Genomic DNA, 27,208 nt, shown 5'->3' on the forward strand with positions numbered 1-27,208 from the left:
CCAGTCATCCTGACGTTACCGTTCAGTTCTCGAAACCGTGTCGATCGATTAGGAGGTGTTCAGTGATCTCCCGGCAATATATCAATTGACGTCCCGGTCGCCGCCGATCTCTTGATCACTCTTTTCGTCCTCCACGTGTCACGTTCGGTCGAGCACCATGTCGAGCGAATTTCTCGGGAAACGTTACAAGCTCTTCAGCAGCGAGAATTTCGACGAGTTCATGAAGGCGCTCGGTATGTACGTAGTCGAAACGAACGCCGGCCGCTCTCGGCACCGCTTCGGCAGTTCAAAGTGCGTCGGAAATGTTAATTTAGAATGTGCGCGTGATTGGCATGGAAAAAACTCGACGTGGGAGAGCCGGTAGTTAGTCCTCTCACAGTCAAATGAATATTTTTACGATAAATACTATTTTATGACTCAAAAGTCTTGAAATCATCTCGATCCGCTCTACGATCTTTATTCTTTGACTACGTGCTCGCTTTTTCCTTTTCAGATCTGGACATACAGTATTTCCCTAGACTTTCGTATACGTTTCTTTTCAAGAATAGAGGCCTGAAATCTTACTGAGCGAATTTTTACTCAAATGCTAATTCAAGTTTAATACATAATTCAAGTTTTTCTTATTAAAATTTTAATGGATTTAATATTTAATAAGGCTATTTAACGCTGAAAGTCATTTCTTTTATATAAAAATAGTGTTAATTTAGTTATTTTTACATTTTACAACTTATAAAATCGATTAAAATAAAAGTAAGTTTTGTAGTTTCAAGAATAAATCAAATAGGTATAAGTAAAATGCCAATATAAGCTTCCGCATTTGTTCATGTATAAGTCATTTATTTATAAGGCGATAAGATGTAATTTGCAAATTAATATTTTATCATCTTGTAAATATTAATTACGCACTAATAATCACGGAGAATTATGAAAATATTTTACTAATGTATTACTTGTTACAAAGTAAAATAAAAACTATTCCTAATTATATAGATGAATTTTCACCCAAAGTAATGTAAATGTAAAAAATATATGAGCATTTTTTTTAATCGACTTTTAACTCAAATTCGATTTGACCAGAATAATAATTAATATTCGAATTAAGAAAGTACATAATTATGATGTAATCAGAAAATAGTTGTCAAATGTAAATACATATGTCGGTTTCGTCAGAAGTTTTGAAAAATTTTTAAATCGCAGTTGGTAATTTTTCTGACGCAACTCTGCCACGTGTCTGAATATTCTCAGTAATCGTTAAGAACTGCATTACCGTCAAAACTCGTTTTTACTTTATTAGTTTTTTTTAGCAATTAATTTTTTATTTCGGATTTAATTTATCAGTCGAAAGTCGAACGTTGCGATGATACTAATATATATATTTAACAAGTTTTTTTTTTTATTCTTCGTCGTTTTTCTGCAGACCTTGGATTTTGTAAACACTTCGTGTTTAATACTAACTACGAAAGTTTATTTAGTATTAACCGCCTCATTATATTATGTAAACTTAAAACACGATAAAAGTGCACGGTTCAATTCTCGTCAGATTGCTATAGTCAGATTACATCAGATGCTGTATATTTTCATGCATATGTATGTGTTAATGTATTATTTATGCACATCGTTTATTTGCTACAACACAACACAATTCAGAAAACAAAAAGTTTTCCATAAACCTTGAGTTTGAATGCTTTGAACTTTGAATCATTACAATTATATGTAAATTTTAAAAGGCAGTTTTAGTATCAAAATTGATTGCTGAAAAATGTTCTTTCTTTTCTTCTTTATATTGTTTTCATATTTTTCTGCAATTAACTTGGAAATGATAATCTTTTATCTATGTCGTTATTGTAGCAAATATTTTTATAAATATATCGCTTATTTGCTACAATAACGACATAGATAAAAGATTATCATTTCCAAGTTAATTGCAGAAAAATATGAAAACAATATAAAGAAGAAAAGAAAGAACATTTTTCAGCAATCAATTTTGATAAATTTCTATTCCTCAAATGTTTTTCGTATTATACACAGCATTTAAAATTAGAAGAATTCTATTAGTATCAGAATTCTAGAAGTATAAATTTTGGCACAAGTTATAAGTGTAAAATTGTTCTATTGTAATCTGATATACTACAATATTCTAAGAATCTCTAAACCCATTATTACAAATTATAGGAAAGAGAAAGAGAGATAATTGAAGAATTGCTAAGAATATTGTATAGAAAAATGACAGGTTCATAAACGCAAAAAAAATCGAGCAACGTATCGTGCATTGTAAATTGCTCTTACAAAATAGCGAACGATTACACACATTACAGCAAACCGTATTATTGTGATGAGATCTGTCGTTAGCTTCGTTTGTGCGTTGTTCGGCGTACAAATGGTCGCTTGGTTCGACACATCGGCAATTTTACGTGCGTGTATGGAACGTGAACAAGCCCACGTGGAAGATGCGCGTGAAAAGTAAACATCAGAGAAGCTATCGGGAGACTTCATTTACGGAATTTCACGCGTTTCATAAAGGAGAAATAATATCGACAAGAGAATAATACCAGTTTTGACAAATATTCGAGAAAAAGAATCTTATAGTTCAGCGACCAGAGGGCATGTATTAAGCCTTGTGCACAATACAAAACAAACAATGGACAAAGAGAATAAAGCCTAATCTACGACGTACTTTGTTTCTTGCTTTTTATTACTTTTTACTTCTCGCCTTTTTGCCTCTTACCCAGTTGTTTCGTTTTCTGTCGTTCGATAAAAGTTGACAAACTTCGGAAAAGAAACGTGATTGTTGATAAAATGGTCGCAAAGAGATAAAAAGCAAGAAACAGGAAGTAAAAAACATATTGTAGATTAGTTTTAAAGCTTGAGACACAATTGAAAAACAATAGAAACAGGCAATAAGAGCAAGAAGTAACAGATTTCAATCTATCAAAAACTGTATATTTTTATATACATGATTTCTGACAGGTTGAAAGCTATTATTTCTTGTTTCTATTATTTATGCTTTTCAATTGTGCATCAGGCTTTATATAGATCCGACAATCAAGACTTTAACCTTAATTATTGATATACGATTTCCTATAAGTTGAAATCTTTTGTTTATTGATACACAGTTTACCACCAGTTGAAATCTTATTGTCTGTATTATTCTCTCTCTGTTCCTGTTGCTTTTCATTGTTTATGAAATCCGAGACACAATTGAAAAGCATAGGCAATAGGGGAACAGAGAATAATAGATTTCAATCTATCAGAAATAATGGTATATATACCTATCAGAAATATTTGGTATAGCATATGGTATTCTGATAGATTGAAATCTATTCTCTGTTTCTATTGCTTGTGCTTTTATTTGTGTTAGGCACAATGAAAAATACAGACAGCAGGAACAGAGAGAGAGAGAGAGAGAGAGAGGGGAGGGAGGAAGGGGGGAGGGAGAGAGAGAGAATGAATGAATTTGTTTTTTAATTGAACCTCAAACTTATAATAGAGCCTTATAGAATAGATACATAATAAATTTCGATCGGAATTATTCCATTTTTTTCTAGAAAACAATAGAAATTTAAGGAATAATTGAACAATTTCGATTAAAATCTATGCTAAACGGTTCTAAATACGTGTTTTTATAATTTCGTTACATTTCAGTCTATTTTAAATCTGCGAACAACCATTTAAAAGTATGTTCGAAAAAATATAAAAATGTATGTAGGATTTCGATTACAATCTATGCTAAACGGTTCTAAATACGTGTTTTTATAATTTCGTTACATTTCAACCTATTTTAAATCTGCGAACAACCATTTAAAAGTATGTTCGAAAAAATATAAAAATGTATGTAGGTATGCTTTCGCCTATACTGCATACCACCATAGCAGCTTTAATCGGTTAATTAGCCGCTAAAGTCGTTTGTACATCAGCGAGATACCAATGGAGCCCGGGACGTTAATCAATTTTAATACGTTAAATTACACCCCCTCACCTCATCGTGCAACGACCTGACCTCGATCTTAATTCCGGACAGTGTGCTGCGTACCGCCTGATTGCAGTCTAATTTAACACTTGAATTAATTCATTAACAGGATTAATAAATCTCGTAATTGACAGTCGAATCACGCGAATGCGCGTCCAGTATTCGTGCCGAAAATTCAGCTTGTCAATCACGTGTATTTTTTTACAATGTATGAAAACCGTGTTAGGGCGCGTTCTCATCTTGACAGAAAAGTAGAAAGCAGAAATGCAGCAGCCAATCAACTCGCGCTGATAGTCGACATAATTTCGACTTTCTGTACTGTTACTATCAGCGCGAATTGATTGGCTGCTGCATTTCTGCTTTCTGTTTTTCTGTCAAGGTGTAAACGCGTCTTTAGATTTCTGGAAGCAGACACACCTTTGGAACCAAACATTCGTTCCTTTTTGTTTAAATTAATGTTAAGGAAAAGGAAACTCTGTTATATTGGTTTTATCGATACTGATAATTTTAATCGCTTATCTGATGTTTATTGACTTCAGATAAACTAAAGAACCAGATAATGTCACATATAGGATGCGTTTCGAGTAACGCATGAAGCGCATTATGCAACTTTTATCTCTGTTCATCGAATAATAAAGAAAGATAAAACGATACATTATGCACTTCATGCGTAACTCAGAACGCATCCATAGTCTCCATATTTTCATTTTGTTGCACCATATTATCTGCTAATTTATTAATTATTATTTTTTAATTAAGGAATGTAAATAAGAAACAAGCTTCAATTTTAACTATATTGTTTCATTAATATCAAACATACACTTATAGGTCTAGTTTTTTCTTAAATTAGATTTTATTTTGTTTTCACTTTTCCTTAAATAATCATAATTACTATACTAAAAAACAGTCGAAATATCGGCAAGTAAACATGTAACATTTTCTTCGATACTTATTGATTACAAAAAATTTCTTTGAAATGACTATGCTTTTTTGAATATACTTTTCCGTAAAATATATCTCATTAATTGTAAAAAAAAATAAAATAAAATAATTTATTTATTTGCTAGAAATACAATTTTATTTCGCCGTAAAAGATTTATTTCACAAATATGTCTTACAAATAAAAATGGATGTTAAGTTTTGTTTTACGACTAAAATGAAAAAGTTCTGAAAGATACAGATTATATGTGTGCGTGCGTGCGTGCCATTAAAGAGTTATTTAAGCGGAATCGATTTTATATCGCTTATTTTGGGGAACATCAGGAACATGGAAGAAATCGTTATATACACAATACATACACATACATACTAATAGCAACAAAAAGTTGTTAATTTTTATTATCTAAAGCTAGAATTCGAAACCAAACGATTATTTTGTATCAGATTCTTCGCCGTTTGTGAATTGCTCGAAAATTTCTTTGATTGCAATTATGTGTTGTATAACAATGCAGTCCTTGTTTAATTCCTGAGATATCTTGATATCTTACTTAACAATTTTTTTATCAATAAATATGTGATATGAAATGTGAGCATTCGATTTATCATGACTTTTATCACGATTTCTCTCATGTTTTCAACGTTTTCCTAAGATAAGCGATACACCACACTGAAAAAAAAAGATTGGCTGCTGCAGCAAATTAGATGGTAAAATATGGCATAGCATTCTTAATTGGTTGCAGCAGCCAATTTTTGGTTGTGTTAGCCTATCGAAATCCTATACTGACATTGCGGATAGGCTAACGCAACCAATAATTGGCTACTGCAACCAAAAATTGGCTGCTACAGCCAATTAAAAATGATATACCATATTTTACCATCTAATTTGCTGCAGCAGCCAATCTTTTTTTTTAGTGCACTCGACTTAAATAGCCCTTTGATGTGATATATAAAATTACATTTTAGCCGAAATATAGCTAAAACTTAACATCGTTCTTCCTTTTCTCACGCCTGTTTCATCAACCAATGTAGATTAACTTCAATTTCTGTTTAACTTACTTTTCATTTTTCGCTACATGAGGAAAAATGTTTTATTATATAAACCATTTTCTTATATATAACGACAAAATATCTGATTAAAATGCACTGAATAATACTATCATTTGATATAAACAAGTTTTGTTATTTATAAAGCAGAAAATGTATTTCACCAAAGCAACTACATTTTTTATTATATAAAATGAAACATATTTGGCTGCTGTTGAAAAATGCCTTTAATGCTACAAAATTAAATTTTTCTGAAAACACTGAATTTTTTTTTCTTGGAGGGATGTAATTCTAATTAGAAAAAAATGAAAAGTAAATTAAATCCAGATGAAAGTTAATTTATATTTACAGATATATATAAGTCCAAATAACTGCAAACCATCTCTATTATATACATGAAAACAATATAATAATAAAATAATTATATTATACAATAAATTTTGCACGAATTTTATCCGATATTAATTTCGACTATTATATATAATTCCATTCGATTATTGATTCCTAAAAAAGCCAAATATAGGTGGCTTTTTAAAATAATGCTTAGGATATGGTAAAGTTACAAATTGTACGCAGGAGATGTCGGTATACAACCAGAACCGTTGACGGATAAACCGTATTCCACCCCCTCGCTCGACGTCGTTACGGTAATCTTCGGGAGAGCGGTTCGCCGGAAATTAAATAAGAGAGCAAGTCTAGACGCATCGTCTTCCGACGCGTTATACCGTGCGGTTAAATGCGTCGCGGAAAAGTTGATAGCGTTTACCATGTTTTCAAGAACTGCCAAGGTAGTGAGAGATCGATAAGCGACTCACTTGCGTGACTCAAACGTAAACCTGTAATTTCGTTATCACCTGTGAGGCGAGATAAGAGTATCTTCGCTTTTTTTTTCTTCCGAGGCCATTTAAAGGAACTTTTGACACATGTTATCAAGTGCTATCGTGAGTTATTATGACTCTCTGTCTACAATTTGTTTTTTTATACTGTTTTAGGCTTTTAAAAAATGCAGAAAAATTTAAGGTTATTTTTCAATATTTCTATTACCAAATAGATATTACAATATTTTAAAAGGGGAAACTGGACTTCACTCTCTTTTATTTGCGAGAAATTTGAGAGTAAAATTTTGTTGTGCACTGAGAAAAAATCTGGTAATAGCTATCAAATGTTGAGTGAAATAATTTCAATCAAATGCTCGGTCAAGGGATTATATCCGTGAACGCCTGAAAACATAAGATAATTTCGGGAATTTTTTGTTGTTAAATAATAAAATCAGTAGAAATTTAGTTCGAAGGCCTTTAATGTGTTCGTTTTATTTTTTTGCTTCAAGCTAATGGCGCTGGGAGTTTTGGAAGTGAGACTGCTTCTATTTATTTTATTATTAACTACAAAAAATTCTCAAAATTACTCTGTTTTCAGGCGTTCGGATATAATCCCTTATTTGTAATCAAAAACAATTTTATTTTTTTTTATATTTAGTAACTGTCATCAAATGATTGGTTACATTATTATGTTTAGTAATATTTAGAAAAGTAAAATAACTAAATATTTAGAAAAGAGAGAGTAAAATTATTTTGGGGTTATACATATAAACGAATACTTAATTGAAATTATTTCACATTTGGTAGCTCAACATTTGGCTATATTATCACACTGGAAAAAGAGTTTCTGGTTGTATTAATTGAAATTCTGGTTGAAAAATGAATCAGAATTTTTTGGTTAAACCCACTATAATTCTAATTGAGATAACCAAAATTCTTGATATGATAAAAATCTTCGATTTCCTTCATTTTTAATTTGAAATTTTTTTCAGTGCACTTTTTTTTCAATGTGTCAAAAAAGATCCACAATAGCAGACGGAGGAATAGAATCTGCTTTGTACATTATCAATATAGATTAACACTTTAATCTCGATTTCTCCAATTTTTCAACTTCAATTTACTTTACCTTTTTCTGGTTTTAAGAAATAGAGAAAGGTGAAGAGTAATTTGAACCGAGAATGTTACTCTACAGTGGTAGGAATGGGCATAAATTAGGCGATAATTATTTCATCGGTTTCGCGAACAGCAGATAATCGCCTTTCCAACAGTTTGCGAAAAGAATCATGACTAATCGCGAATTTGTTAATCAGTATTAATGAGTATTAATTTAATCATACCAAGATGATGAATAAACGCTAACATTTAGCTGATGAACGTGATGTATTTCCCGTTAACAATTGATGCAAACCATCAGATACTTTTGAAAGTTTTAGTTGAATCGCGTTGAAAACGAGAATTGAGAGACATTTATCACTGTACAAAGATTTCTACTTTGAGAATCTATTAAGTGCTTCTTGAATGTCAAAGCGATCATGTACCATAATATACTCACATACGCTCATGTAATATCACTCCGGATAATAATTCACGAAGTCTATAAATAGCGCGATCGGTGGGTCAAACTTCAAAGTTTACTTCTTTCGTCGTCCGTTGTCAATGCGGAACAGAGTTCCGCACCACGATAAACCTACCTACGATATAAAGTCTAATCAATCGCAGAAGCGAGCACAAGGCATACAAACCAGTCGAGCTGTTAGTCAGTTTCATTCTCGCAGTCGTCGGTGATAGATCGAACCATGTCGTCGGAGGTATTAACCGGTATCTTGGGCAAGCGTTACAAGCTCCAATCTAGTGAAAAGTTTGACGAATACATGAAAGCTTTAGGTGAGACGAGCACGTAAATCCGTTTTTCAGAAGAAATCGATCCCTGGCCTATTAACATAGATTACAAATGCATGTGACATAGATCGACAAATGCGTGTATTTATGTATTTTTTCTTTGAATATTCTTTACGAGGAACTGTTTTTCTTTGAAAGAATATCGAGAACTCGATAGTCGCCCTCTTAGGAAACGAAGTGCTTCCCAAGAGATAAGCTTTGAAGAATTTTATCAGCTGGCAGATAAATATTCATTTTGCCATTTAACTTCGAGTGGAGTTTAATAGACATATAATTTAAAAGTTATCCTGATCGAACCTGACGCACTCCCAATCGCTATACGATTTTATCTTTATATTTGTTTAGGCTACTTATGTTCATTCTGTTAGTAAATTTAAGTAGCAACTTGTGAACTTTCAAGCATATGGAGAAAGAGCACACTCCAAGCCAGAAGTTTGGAAAGACTTTTTAAAAGTTGACATTTTTGAATGGACCTTATAACTTTGTACAATTCTAGTATAGTCAGTATAATACCTATATAGATAAAATAATTTAGATGAACAAACAAATATAAGTGCCTAATATTTTTTTACTAAGGCTTTCAAAAGTTAATGCTTAAACCCTCACTTAAAATTTCAATTTTTAAGAAATGTTTCCAATTTTTTTGGCCTAGAATAAATGTCTTGAATATTTTTTCTCTTTTAATGATAGCTCGCAATTAGATTGCGAAGCGTGAACGCTTTCGCGAGAATGATTAATAAATTAATATTCCGCGATGAGTCATCTGTGTGACATAAATACATGCGGCAGATTAGGATTTCATAGAACTGACGAGAGGCGTAGGTGATTTTAAAGCAGCTTATGCTCTTCTTTCAGGCGTGGGTATGGTGACGCGCAAAATGGGTAGCAGCGTCAGTCCCGTCGTCGAATTGACGGAGAAAGACGGAGTGTACACTCTGAAGACATCTAGCGCTTTCAAAAATACCGAAATAAAGTTCAAACTTGGCGAGGAGTTTGACGAGGAGACCGTAGACGGCAGGAAGGTGAAGAGCGTCTGTACTCTGGAGGGTAACAAACTCGTACAGGTGCAAAAAGGCGAGAAGGGCACTACGATCGAGAGGGAATTCGGGTCTACGGAGATGAAAGCGGTAAGAGATTTTAGAAGATTATTAGAATTAATAATTTATTTTTCGAATATTCACACGCGTCACTTGCAATAAAGATGATTAAAATAAAATATTTATATGATTTATATTATAATAAATGCAAAAAGTATTCGTATAGAAGAGATATCTTTTGCAAAAATCTTAGTTTTAGAGAATAAATATTAATTAATAATTAGTAATTTATTAACAAAGAACAAATAGATTGTATATTTCTCAAAATTATTTCATCTAAAATTGTGTGCAATAATTAAAATATCTCAGTAATAAATGAAAATGAAATATGGTATTATTTGGACACCAAAAATATTCGTACAGTCGAAAACTTTAAGTTCTAAGTTATTTTTGTAAAATCTTCTTGTTTGTATTAGATTAAAACGTACTTTCTTGTTAATAAGTGGCTAATTAATGTCTATTTTCTACAAATAAGATTTTTTAAATGAAAATCTTATATATATGAATATTTTTTGCATTCACTGTAAATATAAATTATAAATGTTACTACGTTTCTTGGAGCAAATTATATTTTTTTACACATTTTATTAATAAATAGTTTAATTCATTCGCGACGCGATATTTAAATCATTGATACTTAAGTCGGTCTTATGTCAATATTTTATTCATAAATCAATATAACGAGCCTTATCGATCAAACTATGTCGCTATTTATTATTAACACTATTAAAAGTTAGCAGCAAAGTCTAATGTCGACCTTCAGTCGCGTAAACACTAAGCAAGAAATATATCTCATGTTTCTATATACTTGTCTTATGTGATAAATGCGCGAGATCCGGTTATGGACTAATAAATTAATGTCTGTTTCTTGAGAACGCTTCTGGAAACATCATTAACATTAACATTCGTACGTTGAATTTACAGTAGTACTCTAGTGAAAATTGTTTTTAGAATTTTTTATATAATTTTTCAGGATTTCTGTATAAATTTCAAAATTTTTGTATAACTTTTTAAAAAATTTCTCGTACTTTTTATATATAAAACGAAACAGTTTTATTTACACCTTTTCTAGATGTATATAAATTCTGACACACTAATTGTAAGATTCTATCATTTCCGAAACATGTTTATAGTCTGAAGAAATTTAAGGTATTTGTTAGAAATTGTTATAAATTTAAAATATAAAAAATTCTTGTATGAAAAATATGATATTTTGAGAACTTTTTTCAAGATTTTAAACGCACATATACTTTAATTACATTAACAATTACGAAAATAGGTATCCTGAAAAGAATTGTTTTTCTCTCTTATGGTTATATTTTTTCTTTAAACCGAGAACAACTTTCATTCATTATTTTCACGTGCGGCACTTTAAAAACCTTAATCTGCGAACTCGGATGATATGCAATAGAACATGAGTTATAGGAATGATGATATGCAATAAAACATGAGTTATAGGAATGACGTGGTTAATCGCGGTAGAAAATGCATTTGTCACTCGTGTGCGTGCATCCTTCCTCTCCGAACAACTTGAACTTTGATTCGTGTCACAGTGATGCGGGCGCAGGAGTTGCCAATTAAAGTACAAAAGCTATACGTGGAGGAACGTGACAAGGGACCGTTGCACGAGCGGCTAATGTTATAATGATTCGTCAAATGTCCGGCCAATTATCGCGTGCGCTCCTCCTGTTCGTGACACGTACAATTCTACAGCACCGAGCTCCGAAACGGTGCCAATAAAGATCCATTGATCCGTCTGGCGATACGTGTTAATACCGTGAGACACCGGCACGGGGATAATTCCCACTCTTTCGCTCTTCTACTTACAGAAACTATAACTGCTGTTAATAATTCCAAGAGATTATCGTTACGTCGGAGAGCTCTATCATCGTCAAATATTAACTGGCGTTATATGCTATTTCTGTTGTAGATCATGAAGGTCGATGACATAGTCTGCACAAGGGTATACAAACTTCAGGAATAAAGAGGCCAGTACCAAAGCTGAAAGCGTGCACAACTTCACACAGGTGCTTCAAAAGTAGCTTCTGAAAACGTGTAAATTATCGTTTGAAATCCTCGCTTGAGCGTGAATAAGGTACCCAGTTATAAAATGTAGTATATCTAAAAAACATCTTTTAGATATATACGTCTAAGAGATTCCTAAGATATCTTTTAGACATGTCTGGGTATATCACGCTGCTACGATATTGGACTGTATGTATAAGCTAATTGTAACTCGTGTTGAAATGTAACTCAAAGAGATTATAGAACTTACATTTTTTACGGAGTTAAAACTCACATATTTACATGCGTTCGTAAAAAGGATGTATCGAATGATAATCGAAGTATAAATTGATCCATTCTGTTGTGCACATTTTCTATTTATGTATAGCGTGTATTACGTAATAAAATATGTAATATTGTCAGCGAATTATGTTCCACGTACAGCGATCGCTGTACTACTTATTCTATGAATTTGCTTTTTTCTACGAATAATAATGTCTAATGAAAATATACATGTGTTTTCATTCAAAAATTAGGAGACTGCTAACTTCTTTTAAATATGTTGTACATGATGTATACGTATGTGGCTTCGGGAGTTTTAGGGGTCGCTCGTTCCGAAATCGTGATCAAAATTTCGAAATTCAAAATGGCTGAACCAATATGGCGGATGGAGATGTTATGGAAATCTTTAAGATTCTTCGATTATGGTGTAATTTGTTAGGGGGTTTTTGGGGTCGTTCATTTCGATCTTGTTCAAAATTTGAGAATTCAAAATGATTGAACTAATATGGCGGGAATGTTATGGAAATCTAAAAGGTTCTTCGATTTTGGTGAAATTTGATACCCGGGGGTTTTTGTGTTCGTTCCGAATCCGCGATTTATTATTGGGGTGATTCAACCACTTTGAATTTTCAAATTTTCAATCCGCCATAATAATTCGGTCATTTTTCTTATTCAAACATTTTGAATCCAGATTCGTAACATTATATTTTATAATGTCTAAAAAGGAGAGGATAATGGAGCAGCGCGCGTGGGGGATGTGCTAGTTATTTAAAAAGCAAATCTGAAATATTAAACATATTTTTTTAAATAAGAAAAAAGTATCAATGAAAATCTGTAGAAAAAATATTTAAGTATTTATTAAAGTAATTTTTATACATAGATGGGGGCATCTGAATATATTTTATTTCTGATTTGATACGTTTATATCACCACTGTTTTTCATTCAAAATTTTCAATTAGTGGAGAGATCTGTAAATGAAATACAAGAAATTTTTATCGTATATATCAGATATATCAATGCATCATAAAATATAAGATTACACAAAATACAATTGTGAAAACTATTTAGTACTAAATTAATATTACAATGATAAATTTGATTGTTCAATTAATTATAAAAAGTCTTACGTAATATTCCATGTAACATGTGTTTCCATTTTCGGTTTTAATCATATATTGAAAACACAATAAACCGACGTTATTAGTTCTTAGGGAAACCTTGCTCGCACATGATAACGCTTTCATTGCTGGTTTAATATGCTCTAATTTAAAAGTGGATGTAACCGTTGTCGTACATTGAAATGTGTCTATTAAATCGTTATCATGTGGCAAGTCGATGTGGCAAACGCTGCCTATACCTTCCAAACTAATTCTGAAGAAGGGTTTTTCCGGTGATAAACGTAACTAGAATATAAAAGTGTCATATTTCAAAGAGACGTTTGAGCCGAAAGTAAATTTCTAGGTATTTTAAAGCTCGAGTTGAAATTGAAATCGCTTATTATACCTCGACTAGTTGACTAGTTGGATCTAATTCAGCCATGACAGCCTTCAATAATTCTGTTTGCAACACTACTTTATTTACAACGTTTTCTGTATCAAGATGAAAATCTAACAATTCCTCTACTTCTAAAGTTTTCAACGAGCAGTCTGTTATGATCCCATCTTCTTCAATGATAATACTTAGAGGATAGCCTGTACCCTACAATGAATAATTATGATATTAATATTGTTACAGCAATAAAAAAATGATATCGTTGCTTTAATATTACGATTAAATAGTATAATATGCATTTTGAATTGTTTTTTTCAAAGAAGAAAGTTTAAAACCAATTTTGGTCGTGAACGGAAATCTATGCAGTTATCATCTTGAAAGTCCATACATTTATAAAGGAAAGTTTATTTATCCAGGAAAGTTTGGAAAATCTTATAAAAATAATAAAGTAGATTGTTTAAACGCTTTGCAAAAAAACTCATTTTATTTTTAATGAACATTAGATTTCAAAACTAATGGCGTGTTTACATTTAACACGTGGGACCATTAAATACTGTAACAATACACACTACCAGGGAGATCCATAAATATATGGGATATTCTACTTAAAATAAATAAAACACCAAAATACATCGAAAACTGAACCCGTTAGACAAAAATATTTCAGATAAAAGTTGTATGGCTTGAAACGGGAACAGATCAATGTTCGAAATAAATTGATTTTTTAAGGTTACATGGAGGAGGTTACCTCCATTTTTTTAAACTCTAAATTTTTTATGTAATATGACTCCTCTTTAATTATTTTTCAGGTTTTATAGGTGTTTGTTCACGGCTAAAATTGGCCATTTTTAAACTCGCTTCTTTAGTATAAATTTTTCCTTTTCAGCTGAATTTCTTGCATTGTTTATTTTTTCTCTTTTTCTTTCTACATTAAAAAAAGAAAGAAAAAATGAATAAAAACTAAAAAAACAGGCTTTATAACTCGGAAAAATAAAATGTAACAATTTATATTAAGTTATTTGTTCGGACTTTAAATTCATTAAAAATAGATGAGAATTATTCTGTTTTTATACTGAAATAACACGTTTTTCGTTTACTTTGTAAAATATTTGCACTGTAACGGAATTTTCTTGCGAAGTAGGCCAGAACATACAAAGGCAATCCACTAATATGTTCAGACTTAATGAAAACGTCACGTCTTCTTTCAATCCAAATTCATCAAAAACTGTAGATGGGATATATGCACTGGCCTGCATACATTTTGCATCTTCAACTGTGATTTTCAATCCATTTTCACTACCGAGGCAAGTAGCTATCTAAATAATAACCATACATTATACCATTTTTATCATTATAGAAAAATGCAAGTATATTCTAACATAAGTATACATGCTGTAAGTACCTCTTTAAAGTTGATAGCTTTTAATAATTCTATTATAATCTTTAGATTTGTCAATCCCACTTTTGCAACCAATATGTAGTCTTCTGTGTTAGAGGGCATCATATTTGTTTGAAGCCTGATATAACAATAAATTATTAAATTGCATTTGTGTTAGTTGCTGATGTAATAACTTTTCATTGTCAATACTGGCTAGCCAAGTTGCCAAAACATGTTTACATGTAAAAGCAGACCGATCTGTTAGAACCTGATGTCTGTAACATTGTAAGAGCTTTTATAAGAACTTTTTATGATATCTTGTATAACATGTGCAAGAGATATTTCCTCTTATAAGTACATGTAAAATTTCAAAAAACATAATTACTCTGTCTTTTGACTAAATAATTTATTTACATAGGATATTACCTGAAAGCAGCGCAAGTACAATAATTTATTTCTGGAAAAAGTGTGTACAATGCTCCAGAATGTCCTTTGACTTGCATTAACCAGCTGGCTTCGTTAGCACTTTTACACGGCTCTGTTATAATCGCATTAGATGTAGAAATTTGTGTCACTCGTTGTTGCTCGTATAAATCTAAGGCTCTTTCAAATACTCCATCAAACAGCTTGTGTAGTTTCAATAGATTTTGATCGGAGACTGAAAGTATTTATCACTTTATTGTCGAATAGATTATACTTAATAAGTTTTGATTTTATTTGAAAATTATTAAATACTTTCGATAATTTTCCAGAAATAAGGAGAAAAATTTAAGAAAATGAAAAGTAAAAAAATCAGAATTAATTAAGAAAATTAATGCTTTTATTTTAACACACTTTTGTGGTCATATGTAAATCTTTATCTCAAATAAAATTTAAAAAACGGCAAAAATAAAGAAAATTTGTTATGTACTTATTTGTTACAGATTTTGTCTATTTAATCTTAATCTCTTTTTTCCCTGGTGGAAAAAATTTGTCAGTTTCCGAAAAATATAAAAAATGACAAATTCTAACAAATTCAGACAGTATTATCGAAATTTGATGGAAAGTATCTAATTTTATCTGTAACTATCCAAATTTGTCCGAATTTGTACATTTCGACAATTTTCGGAAACATTTAGGACGATTTCGGACGCATTCGGACACATTTTTCCACCAGGGTTTTCATTATTCTTCTGATTTTTACATTCGCGATAATTTTTGAGAGAACGTAGCAAGCTCAAAACTCGTGCATACGCTTTCATTTATAAATTGAAGAAAAGAAAAAGAAACAGACTTGTATAAAGTTATTAAACAGTGTAATATGTCACATACATATTTTCTCTCTCTCAAAATCGTCGGCTACTTCCTTCAGTACGTTATCCACGAAATCTACATATTTCTGATCGTACACAGTAGGCGGTTGAGAGCCGGTATTTACTACCTGTTGATATGAATTCATGTAGTAAATGGAGGTTACGGTTCCGTATTTTAATTTTTCCCGAAACTAAAGTGCTCATTCGTTGTCATATCTCCTATCCCATGTGCTTTTAAAACGCGATTCAAACTTGACTCGTCTTTATCAAATCTCAAATAAATGGATGAGGAATATCATCTAACAATCGTATCTAAAGAAGTCTGTCAACTGCTGTTAATTGGATGATTATCTACCCGAAAATATTTTGAAGAATGGAGTTAGTAGAGTCAGAAACTAGAGAGAAACCAGAGAGAGGCCATGCCGGCCTTTTCTTGTTATCGTCGAAATCACCCGTACACGAAAACACCGTACCGTCAGTACATCCATTTTCAGTTTAAGAATTGCGTGACTATACACATTTTCTGACACTATCGATAAAATCGTATCGTCAAATTGCCAGGTAACTTTTTCATGAAACTTTTTTCCTAGGATGAAAAGTGAAAAGTAAAAAATTTTTCCATTAACTTTAATGGTTAAAATTTTCACTTTTCACTTTCACTTTTCCTAGGGATAAAGTTTCATGATTAATACCAAAGGTTTGTTCGCGTCGCATGCTCCAACATGTTCCAACATACTCCTACAGCACCTATTCACTCTATCAAGCGCGTTGGAGTGAGTAGGAGCTATGATAGGAGCATATTGGAACATATTGGAGCATGCGACGCGAACAAACCCATAGAGAATGGACTACGCGATCCGTGTGTTAAAATGGTCGATAGGGATGATAGAGAGGGACCGTGGCAGATGGCCATTTCTATCTCTTTCCATTCAATGGTGTAATGGGAGAGAGAATGAGAGGGGGATTGGCCGTCTCCCACGGTCCCTCTCTCTCATTATTGTTGACCACATTTGATACATTACTTAGATACGGATCACGTAGTCCATTCTCTAGGTCTGTTTTCTGTGGCTGAACTAGTGTACACTTTTGGAACTTAAAGTGAGAAAGATATACGTTTGATATTTGTTTAAAGGTGCCTTTTCACGCTGACGCTCGACGCTCATTTTCAGCGTCAAAACAGGTCACATGATCAAAATTGACAAATACCAAGCGTCAATTTTGATCACGTGACCTGTTTTGACGCTGAAAATGAGCGTCTAGCGTCAGCGTGAAATCGCACCTTAAGCATCGTGTGCCGCCGGCTATGTTTATGGAACAAACCTCATAATTACGTTATCACGTGATCGAATACGTTGGTACCGCTGACCATTCGAAAACAGGTTCAGTTTCAATAGAATGTAAGCGTGCTCGAGCCGTTATGGGTGTCACGTTCTCTTGAATTCCTGACTTTTCGAGTGAATTGCTCTGTTCTCACATTATTACTGTTGTACGTAGCAGAAATTTTCCAAGAAATTAAAATGAGCAATCAACGAAGACGTGCCTGTAATTTTACAGATTCTTTAAATAGTTTTCGTAAGTACGATGATGTTTTCTGACTTTATATTGTGCTTATAGTCAGCATTTATAAGTGAAATCTATTGTAGTTCTCTCTCTCTCTCTTTCTCTCTCTCTATACATAATGCTATTATATCGTTTTGATAAAAAATTTTAGGTACTCATTTTTTTCATTCTTCTAGAATTCTTTTATTTGCTTTGTTACTTATTGGTTACTGGCATTATACACAAGTTTTAGTTCTTGAAACAAAGGATAATTTACAGCAAATGCCATAAATTTTTATCTAAAACTTTAAATACTAGTTAATAAAGTGCCCAATATTTTTTATCAAGGCTGTGTATATACATATATGTGGTTTTCAATACCTTTAATAGGCCTTCTACAATAAGCCATTAGCCATAAATCAGAAGTCAGAAGTTAAAAAATGACGACTGTGATTGGTCAATTTTTAGTTTCTCGACTTCTGATTTATGAATAATGGCTTATTGTAGAAGGCCCTCTTTTCCTGCATAAGGTATACTATATAAAAATGAGAAGGCATCAACGACCACATGTATTTACTGCATCAAAAAAATTTTTAGTAAAATACTTCATTTTTATTTCTTTGTTTTCCAGCAAGGATAGTGTAACACAAGTGAATCATTTCATCCTTGTTTAACATTGGTAAATAATAAAGATATAAGTCTGTTCTTTTTCCATATCTCAGGAATGAATTTTTTTGTAGTTTGTGTTTTATCTCTTTCCAATAAAAAGGAAAAGAAGAAATAATCATGCAAGAACTTTAATCCTAGTGTATGGAAAAGAACAGACCTAACAATCATTATGTTACACTTTATTCTTGCCAGTAAACATCAATGTTTATGTAAACCTTATTATAGTTTTATAATATGTTCAAATTTAAATGTATAAAGTTTTATGGGCATCTTTCATTCAGTGACACAAATTGACACAATTGTTTTATCTTTTTTTGCACTCCATGGGTAATAAAGATAAAATGATACTAGTGTCGACTTATTTGATATTAAATAGAAAACACTATATATAAATATTTGCATGTTACAGATCAAACAATAACAATAAGTAAGGACGAATCAAGTCAGGTATCAGGTGAATTTCATAAACATAGCTGCTCGGAGAATACATCTTGTGTTGAGTCTGTAATTCTAGCTGGTAGTTCAACCAATCAGCAATTTATCTCAGATTCGTGCAATATTGCTGAGGAAAGCTATAATATGTTATATAAAAACAGGCATCCTTTGTTGATGGATGGTACATTGATTGTATCAGATGGAACATCATATTTGTCAGTCAAACCAGACTTGAATAAATGTATAAATTTATTTAATAATGAATACCTGGATAATGAATATGATGGTGCTAAAAATCAATTAAGTCCTACACTATCTGAAACTAATATCTGCCAAGACATTAATTTTTGTGATTTAAATAAAAAGTTCATGGGACAACAGGACCTTAATAATCATCGACGTTCTATGTCAGCAGAGTCACTGAGAAATATAATACTTAATCGAGAACTTAAAAGATCAAAAAGTTACACTGTGCTTGATAAAGCTTTGAGGAGGGATAGGAATTACAATATTAAAGGTGACCAGCTCTCTTTTCCTACTAAAAATACAATGAAGAAAACAAGTCATGAGGAAATTGAAACAGTTGTTTCTTCTTTTGAAGATAATTTATCATTATCAAAATATTCTTCTTTATTAAACAAAAAAGATGATTCTCTAAAAGAAAATCAGCATAATTCAAGCAACGAAATGAGTTCCAAAGACGAACTTAGTCCTTTTGAGTTAAAAGTATTGCTACAGTCATTGACAGATCAAAAGCTATTGAAAGAAACAGCTGTGCAACAACGTTTGCTAAGGCGTTTATCTGTAGATTATCACGATGCACCAAAAGTCTGTACAGAAAATTTATTAACGATAATCGAAGAATCTGTTATAAATGACGATTCTCACGCACAGGCACAATATCCAGAACTCAGTTTATTTAGATTTAACGAAGAAATTCGAAAAATGTGCAAATTTCTAGAGGACGAGACCGTTCCTGAATGGCCAGAGTCTCCTGGCATGTCGACACCAATTTGTACGAAAAGAAAAAGTCGAGAATCTAATGATCTCTTGCAAAAATCTATAAATGCTTTATCTCCTGATAAAGGCCTACATTTTACAACGCCTGCTTCTTCCCAATGTAATAATAAAAGCCCCAAGAAAGCGTGTTTGCGTATGTCAAAAAATACTTCCTATGTTACAAAAAATTTATTGAACGATACAAATACGTTTGAAAGCTTAGAAGCGATGTGCAAACAATTATTTCCTGATAATGACTATACTGTCCCAAGGGAGAAGAATCTGTTACAGTCTCCTTTACAAAGTATGGCTAATATCTTGCGTACCTGTGAAAACCAAATGGCCTCTCTGGAGAATTCACCTATCGTTCACGAGCAGATAAAAAAAGCTGGAACGTGTACTTCGGATTCAACATATCAGCATAAAAAATTACCTGAAGAGAGTTTGGAATATAGATTGTTAGTAAATGAAAAGTACGATAGAATGGATTCGGAGGCAGTACTTGATATACTTAAGCAGCAAACAGAACATAGTAAGCGTCAAGAAATGATCGAATCGAACGATTTTGAGGGTACGGTCATGTATGAAATTGCGAAAAAAAGACAGAGGTGCCTCGACACAGCAAAGATAGTGATGGAAATTGACGAAAATTTCAAGACGATGGAAGAAATTCATCCGAATATCAATGATTCTTCGATTGAAGTCGACGATAAATTAATGAAAACTCTCATGAGTGTAAAGAAATATCAGGATTATTTGGAAAGGTACAAACCTTTGATCAATTTATTTCATCGTACAAGATTGAGTAGTCCTCGCACTCCTTGTAACAGACAAGATGTCCAAGCCGAGAAAACGCCCAACAAAGATTTTAATACTTGTGCGCTGTCAGTCGTATTAGAGGATAAGCAAACTTTACAAATATCGAATTCTTCACCGAGAAAGAAGAGTATTAGTCCTCCGTCGACAAAAAAACCGGTTGTTACAAAGCCACGATTATTTATAACTCCTGGGAAGACACTCGACAAGAATTGTAAGCCGAAGCGCGCGTACTTTCCCAATTTACTACCGGGAATGAATAAGCAAAACAAGCATGTAAGTCCTCAAGCGAGGAACATTTATCGACAAATAGGAAATTACGATCATGTAATATCGCCGGTTGGAGTATACATAAAAGGCGCAGAGTTCTATCAGACCAAAAATCTGAAACCTATAACAGACAAAACGCTATTAACACCTAAAAAAAAGTCCACACAATCGCCCAATTCAAAAATGGAACTTCAGCTATCTCCAAAACCAAAAGAGGTAAATAATAATAATAAATATATAAATATAATACGCAAGATCTGCAATGTATTACAAATTTACCTCACTTTATATTATATTTCAGAAGCTGACTGGAACAATAGGAGATGAAAATGTTGCCGATAACTTTTTGCATCCAAAAATATATTACAATTATCCGTCACATTCACGTGTAGTACGTAATAATTCGTGTATCAAAAATTTAGTTAGTTAATTTTAAAATAACGTATTAGTAATGATTTAAAAATTGTTTTTAGATAGAAGAAACAGAAAATCTAAAAGTGGGAAATTGTGGAATTGATTGCGCTGTACAAAAATAAAGATCTCATACGAAGGTAAAATTGTATTTATAAACTAATTTAACTATACATATATACATGTGTAACATTATATGTGACAGTTAAAGTGTTAACTCAGTAAACTTATACATTTACTGTAATTTGCTGTAGTCAGTATATAATATTTACTATACGTAAATGTATACATTGACTATATATATAGTAAGTGTATATATTTAAAGTTAACTCTGACTGTGCATATATATATACATATGTATATATATATATGCACAGTCAGAGTTAACTTTAGTAAATATATACACTTACTAAATGTATATATTTACATATAATAAATGTATACATTGACTACAGCAGACTATACAGTAAGTGTACTCTCTAAATCTGAAATTTGTTTAAAAAGTACTAACGAATTTACTAAATGTAAACATATATTTATTTAATTTAAGTATAATTTTTTAAATTAAATGTTTATTTACTGTAAGTAAATATTTTGTTAGTACTTATTCAAATAAATATTTTATAAAATTCAGTAAATTTTTTTTCAGTACAATAGGTAACTGCAGGTAAAAAGATTCCAGATGAATGGAAAAATATGTGCTTAAAATTTTTACCAAGATGATATATACAAAATTTTCTAGCCAGAAAGATTTTTTACGTTTTTTTTTTTTTCAAAAATGGAAACTAAAGGAATCTTAAGCAGTATATTGTATATAAGAATATGTAGTTAAGAAAAATAATATTAGAAATAAATATTTATATGTAGTACAATATAATATTATATAGTCCAAATTCTTTGATCTTCGTTTTTGAAAGAAAAGATAAAAAATGCGACACGCCCGCATATATTTAAATTTAAATTTTGCATTGTTTCAGGAGGTACAAAATAAATCTAAACACATGGAATAACCCGAAGTTCTGCAGAAGAAAACATTCTATAACGCATGTTAATTTGTTTTTATGAAAAATTATAATTTTTTTATATATTGATTAACTAAGTTTTTATTAAATGTGCAATTTTATTAAATTGTAAATTATTCTTTCGGATCACCAATTATTTTGCATTGTGTTGTAAAATCACTATATTTTACTGCATACCATTTTGTTTTTCTTCCTGTGATATTGGAGATAATAGAAAGATTAGATCTCTTTTTCAAATTTAAACCTATTTCTTGAAATAGTATGCAGTAAAATAGATATAATGAAGAGAAATAACGTCAAAAGTCCACACATTTCTTATCTAATAGCAAATTTACCGACTTGATTCTCAAGTTTTATCATCCTAATATTAATATTATATTGAGCATCATTACAGTTACAAAAAAGTTTGAGATAATATTACACACATCGCTAGACGATAGACCTGGGACGTAAAATAAGAGCGAGAAGAAAACGCGGATGACTTTTTAGTGGGAATTATTACGAACGAAGCTCGACAAGAACAATTTTACGAGAAACGTAAAATTTGCTGTGGAAAAATGGCGCAAAGATGACAAAAAACTGAAAAAGCCCGATGGAAAGATTTCGAAGAGTGTGTAGAATTTATCAACTGCGTGGTTTTCAGAATTTAGAATGTGGAAGGTTCTCTCTTTCTCCTTCGTTATCGGTATGACATGCAAGGTGCAACAATACTGCGTCGTTTCTTACAATTCTCGTGATTGGTTTTCTACCGATAATGTCGACAGGGCCGTCGATCTTGAATCAATAATACCTTCAAGATCTGTGCCAATATCGCACTGAATTTTTAGACAATCAGGAAGGAGAATACGAGGACATGTATTGTCTGCGTGATTTGAGCGCCCTTGATATGTCGGACTTGAAAACTTTTTTGAGCTTACATAATGTGTTACTTCCTGATACATATACAGCAACATAGACACCGTAAAAATGTATAAAAATTTATAAATAAGTTCGTCAAATGAAGATTGCAAATAAGTTATTTTCTACAATTGCTTCTTTTATTACGTATCCAAATTTATTCTACATTAAATACCTGGTTTATTCATACAAAATAATATCCAATTTATGCTTCTGTACGTTAAAATAAATTTATTAGAGATAATAAGTCATAAAAGTTAAGATATCCGAAGTTAGTATATCCTTAAATTTGCTGATTAAATTTATTTAATTCAATATCACTTCAATTTTTATATGTAAATCTTTTATGAATTGATTCGCATCGTATGATATTAATATTTTGAATTTTATGACTATTAATTTTGCATTTGATAATAACGAATGTCTTTAACATTGTATTAAGAATTAAGACATAAACGCGCGCATTAATTCAAATTAAATGTTTACAGGAAAGTGACAATTTTTATATGTTGAGTCTAAATAGAGATAACGCCTCTTTTTGCGTCATCCTAATCGACAACCTGTTAGAAAAACTCGTGTCGCTGGAGTCACACGGCCCTGAGAAATTGCGCATGGCACGCATGTTGACGATTGCACACGCGGCACATTGCGCTTGTCAAGCCGCTCGGAACCAAGCCCCCGACCATGGTGGGGAACAATCGATAAATTCGAAGCCACGACGTTCTACCGGCGAGTAAGCATTCCGCTGCATTATCTGAAAGTTCAAGTCACAACTGTGAAGCGACGAGCCAAAGCCGACCAAAATGCCGGGACCAGGATGTGATAAATGCAAGGGTGAGTATGCTCATAAATACTTAATGAATATTAATAGAGAATTTGACATGACGTTTCCTCAATTATTACTGTTGCTCTTTAGAGGAATTATTGAGGCACAATGAAAAATATACATGCAGAAAACATATCAGTGTTTTTTAAGGTGTCACGCGATTGATTTATAATTATCATTCGGCAGTGCATGGTCAAAGGGCAATTGATAGTTATTGAATTATTGAAATACCTTGTTGAATAATTGTTGAATGTTATATACGATTCTTAAATAATGTGGATTCTTAAAAATATATACGCCTAGAATTGTATTCTTTCTAATATATGTGTGTATATTCTAATATATATCTTTAAATTCTACTATATGTATAAATGTATAAAGATACTTATTTAATACATTGTAATATGTATTCTAAATATATTTAATACATTCTAAACAATTATAGGTGAAAATTTATAAAATATATTTTTTTTAATTAGACTGATAAAAATAAATTAGATAAGAAACAGAATTCTATTTTTTAAGTTCATTGCAGTGTTTAAGAGTTTTTTAAGAGGCTTATTAACATCATTTTTAAATTGACAGCCAATGTAATTTTTTGTTATTTTCAGTTTGTAGTTGTGTTTTAAATTCGACATACCGAATTGACATATAAAGATTGAAAAATGCATTTGTAAATTTACATATATTATTAAATACTGATGTCTGCTTTGACAAAAAATAGGATTCTGTTATTTGATTTTAATTTATTTTGAAATTTCTAAAATAATTTTTTAAATTTATTACAGACAAATGCCAGGATTGTAAGTGCGGTGACAACTGCTCGTGCTGCGATTCCGGATGCAAAGGTAATATTTATATTAGAAATGTTAACAATATATTTTGCGCACTCGCTTTTCCGATTGCGCATTTCGCTGTTTGTTCGTCATGCCTCTCTAACGAGTTATTATTCTTAATTACAACCAGTTGCGAGCTGTTGAACTCGTTTTCACAATACCGTATCGGAATGTCTCTTTCCAAGCAGAATCGACGAACGAGAACGTGCGCCACCTAGTAACTGTACTATTTTTTATTTTCTATCCCGGACAATGACCGGTTAATAACGGCTGACGCCTGCTAATATCCCTTAACACTGTACATCGCAGTTCCGCGGGACTTGTGGCGCAATTTCGTTGTGCGACGCAGTTGCGCGTAATATATTATTCGAATCTTCTATGCTATACTTACGGACATTTCGATCATTGTATACGTAATGAGTCACGGTTTTCCGGAACACTGCATTCCTTTTCTGTTATTTCACTCTCGTATGTCTCGTTATTATTTTCCTTCGTTTTTATTTTCACAATTTCATATTTTACATTATTGACGTAGCAAAGAGTAGTAATATTAAAAATTTTTATTTGCAAAAAATGAGAAGAATAGTCGACATTTTTAAAAAGTTATTTAAAGTGGCCTATTTATTAAATTTTATATAAACGATTGCTTTTATCTTTTTTATAGAAAAATTTAAACCTTCGCCTTTATGATAATAAATTATATTTTTTTTATAGATCAATGTGGCTGCAAGACACAGGGTGGAAAATGTACGTGCAAGCCTTGCACCTGTTAATTAATAATCATGTCAAGGACAGTCCATGTTGAAGGTGATAATAGATCCGTAATGCGCTTAAATAAATCCAACATGTGCGTAATATTCCAAATACATTACTATCAATGTAAAATTATTACATTACTATCAATGTAAAATTTTATGCTTAGTGAAAATTAGAGATGCGAACCTTCGTTTTCTTGTTAGATAAACAATCAATGAATTAATAAAATTCACTTTAAGTACATTGTATGTGTTATATGTTTAATACTTTTCCCATTCTTTCATATGCTAACAGTAATACTGCCATACATTCATATACACAGTAATGAAAGATTTTTTAAATATAACATTTTTGCTGAGAATAATATAAAAAGTTAACAATCAATTCTATCGAAAATACTTGTTCAAATTAAAAAAATAAAACAATACATTCTAAATCTAATCTTAGTTTTTAGAAATTAAAAGATCAATTTTTTAGCAATAAATTCAATTTTTACTCCAAGAATTTCAGTTTTTAGATTTAAAAGTTCTAAGTTTAAAATTGAAAAAGTCATATAGTGTCCACTTGATTTCTAAAAATTGACAGACCCAGTTATAAATAAAAGCTTTTTTATGACAACTCGCGAGATAGTGCTTATCGTTATCTACAATTCTATTGATATTTACGTAATTCGTAAGATTCGTAAGATGTAACTGATGTCTAAAAAACGTATATATAGATATTTTATAACAAATATTTTTGTAATCAAGCTTTAAATTGTATTACAATGATTTCTCTATTAAAAAGTTTTATTAAAACTGTAGAATATAATTTTCTCATCTATTTTTTTTATGATCCTTTGAATTTTATTTCTACATCAAATAATTCCCATGATTAGAGTCCGTTACTTCATGTTTTTTTTTTTTTAATTAAATTTATAATATCTGTGAAACAATTGTATTTATTATTAGATGAATTTGAAATTCGATATTTTTTTCTATTCATTAAAACATTCTTGAATTTTAATTATAAAAGAAACATTTCTAATTGTTTAACATCTAATTGCGCTCGTTTGTTTCCTCTTTCTTTTTCCAAAGATCAAGATCTGTTTTTTTTAGTTGAATCTTTTTGTGTGTACATATATAGTTCATCTTTTCTCTTTTCCTCTTTTGTGTGAAAAAAAATAGATAAGACGAACCGTATAAGAAATTGAATTAAAAAGAACGAATCTCAGATGTACACACACAAGCATCATACTAATCATAAGTGCAATGGCAACAAAAAGATGGAATGATACAAATAGCGATAATAGCACTTTATTGCCAGGTTGGGAGGATTTCCTAAATTTAAAAGTATTTCTTTTTTTACCGAAGGATTTTTGGGGGTACAAGACATTTAGAAGAATTTTTGGGGGATTTTAGGAGAAAAATACAAATAAATATTAATTTAAATTATGGCATAAAGTATATATAAAGTATTAAGGACATCTCAATATATAGGGATAAGTTTCGAATAGATCCGACAACTCTATAATAGCATCT

The 27,208-nt window shown here is 31.4% G+C and overlaps 4 protein-coding genes across 6 annotated transcripts; 3 read left to right on the top strand and 1 right to left on the bottom strand.

The window, feature by feature from the left end:
• fabp (fatty acid binding protein) lies at positions 1-12,278 on the top strand. Of its 2 annotated transcripts, none has more exons than XM_018519638.1 (3): positions 1-233; positions 9,523-9,794; positions 11,695-12,278. In XM_018519638.1, the coding sequence occupies exons 1-3, from the start codon at positions 158-160 to the stop codon at positions 11,746-11,748; spliced, it is 402 nt and encodes a 133-aa protein (XP_018375140.1). In that variant the 5' UTR covers positions 1-157; the 3' UTR covers positions 11,749-12,278. The 2 variants fall into 2 exon arrangements, with proteins under 2 accessions (XP_018375140.1, XP_018375139.1); XM_018519637.1 differs by lacking the exon at positions 1-233 and adding an exon at positions 8,513-8,652.
• Positions 12,279-12,936: 658 nt separating this feature from the next.
• Positions 12,937-16,561, bottom strand: LOC108768751 (cell cycle checkpoint protein RAD1). 2 transcript variants are annotated; one of them, XM_018519310.1, is made up of 7 exons: positions 16,232-16,561; positions 15,347-15,578; positions 15,049-15,195; positions 14,739-14,850; positions 13,555-13,749; positions 13,179-13,454; positions 12,937-13,019 (listed from the first exon to the last, which is right to left on the bottom strand). In XM_018519310.1, exons 1-7 carry the CDS (start codon positions 16,356-16,358, stop codon positions 12,990-12,992), a joined length of 1,119 nt encoding a protein of 372 aa, XP_018374812.1. In that variant the 5' UTR covers positions 16,359-16,561; the 3' UTR covers positions 12,937-12,989. The 2 variants fall into 2 exon arrangements, with proteins under 2 accessions (XP_018374812.1, XP_018374811.1); XM_018519309.1 differs by lacking the exons at positions 15,347-15,578; positions 16,232-16,561 and having other exon boundaries at positions 14,640-14,858; positions 14,945-15,121.
• A 1,065-nt stretch (positions 16,562-17,626) lies between these two features.
• LOC108768753 (uncharacterized) lies at positions 17,627-22,397 on the top strand. Its single transcript, XM_018519313.1, has 5 exons — positions 17,627-17,784; positions 18,830-21,156; positions 21,242-21,331; positions 21,414-21,491; positions 22,329-22,397. The coding sequence occupies exons 1-4, from the start codon at positions 17,730-17,732 to the stop codon at positions 21,474-21,476; spliced, it is 2,535 nt and encodes an 844-aa protein (XP_018374815.1). The 5' UTR covers positions 17,627-17,729; the 3' UTR covers positions 21,477-21,491; positions 22,329-22,397.
• A 1,379-nt stretch (positions 22,398-23,776) lies between these two features.
• LOC108768715 (uncharacterized) lies at positions 23,777-25,929 on the top strand. Its single transcript, XM_018519253.1, has 4 exons — positions 23,777-23,892; positions 23,984-24,104; positions 24,885-24,944; positions 25,647-25,929. Exons 1-4 carry the CDS (start codon positions 23,777-23,779, stop codon positions 25,707-25,709), a joined length of 360 nt encoding a protein of 119 aa, XP_018374755.1. The 3' UTR covers positions 25,710-25,929.
• The last annotated feature ends 1,279 nt before the right edge of the window (positions 25,930-27,208 follow it).

Source organism: Trachymyrmex cornetzi, unplaced genomic scaffold, assembly GCF_001594075.2.
Source record: "Trachymyrmex cornetzi isolate Tcor2-1 unplaced genomic scaffold, Tcor1.1 scaffold83, whole genome shotgun sequence".
NCBI lineage: Eukaryota > Metazoa > Arthropoda > Insecta > Hymenoptera > Formicidae > Trachymyrmex > Trachymyrmex cornetzi.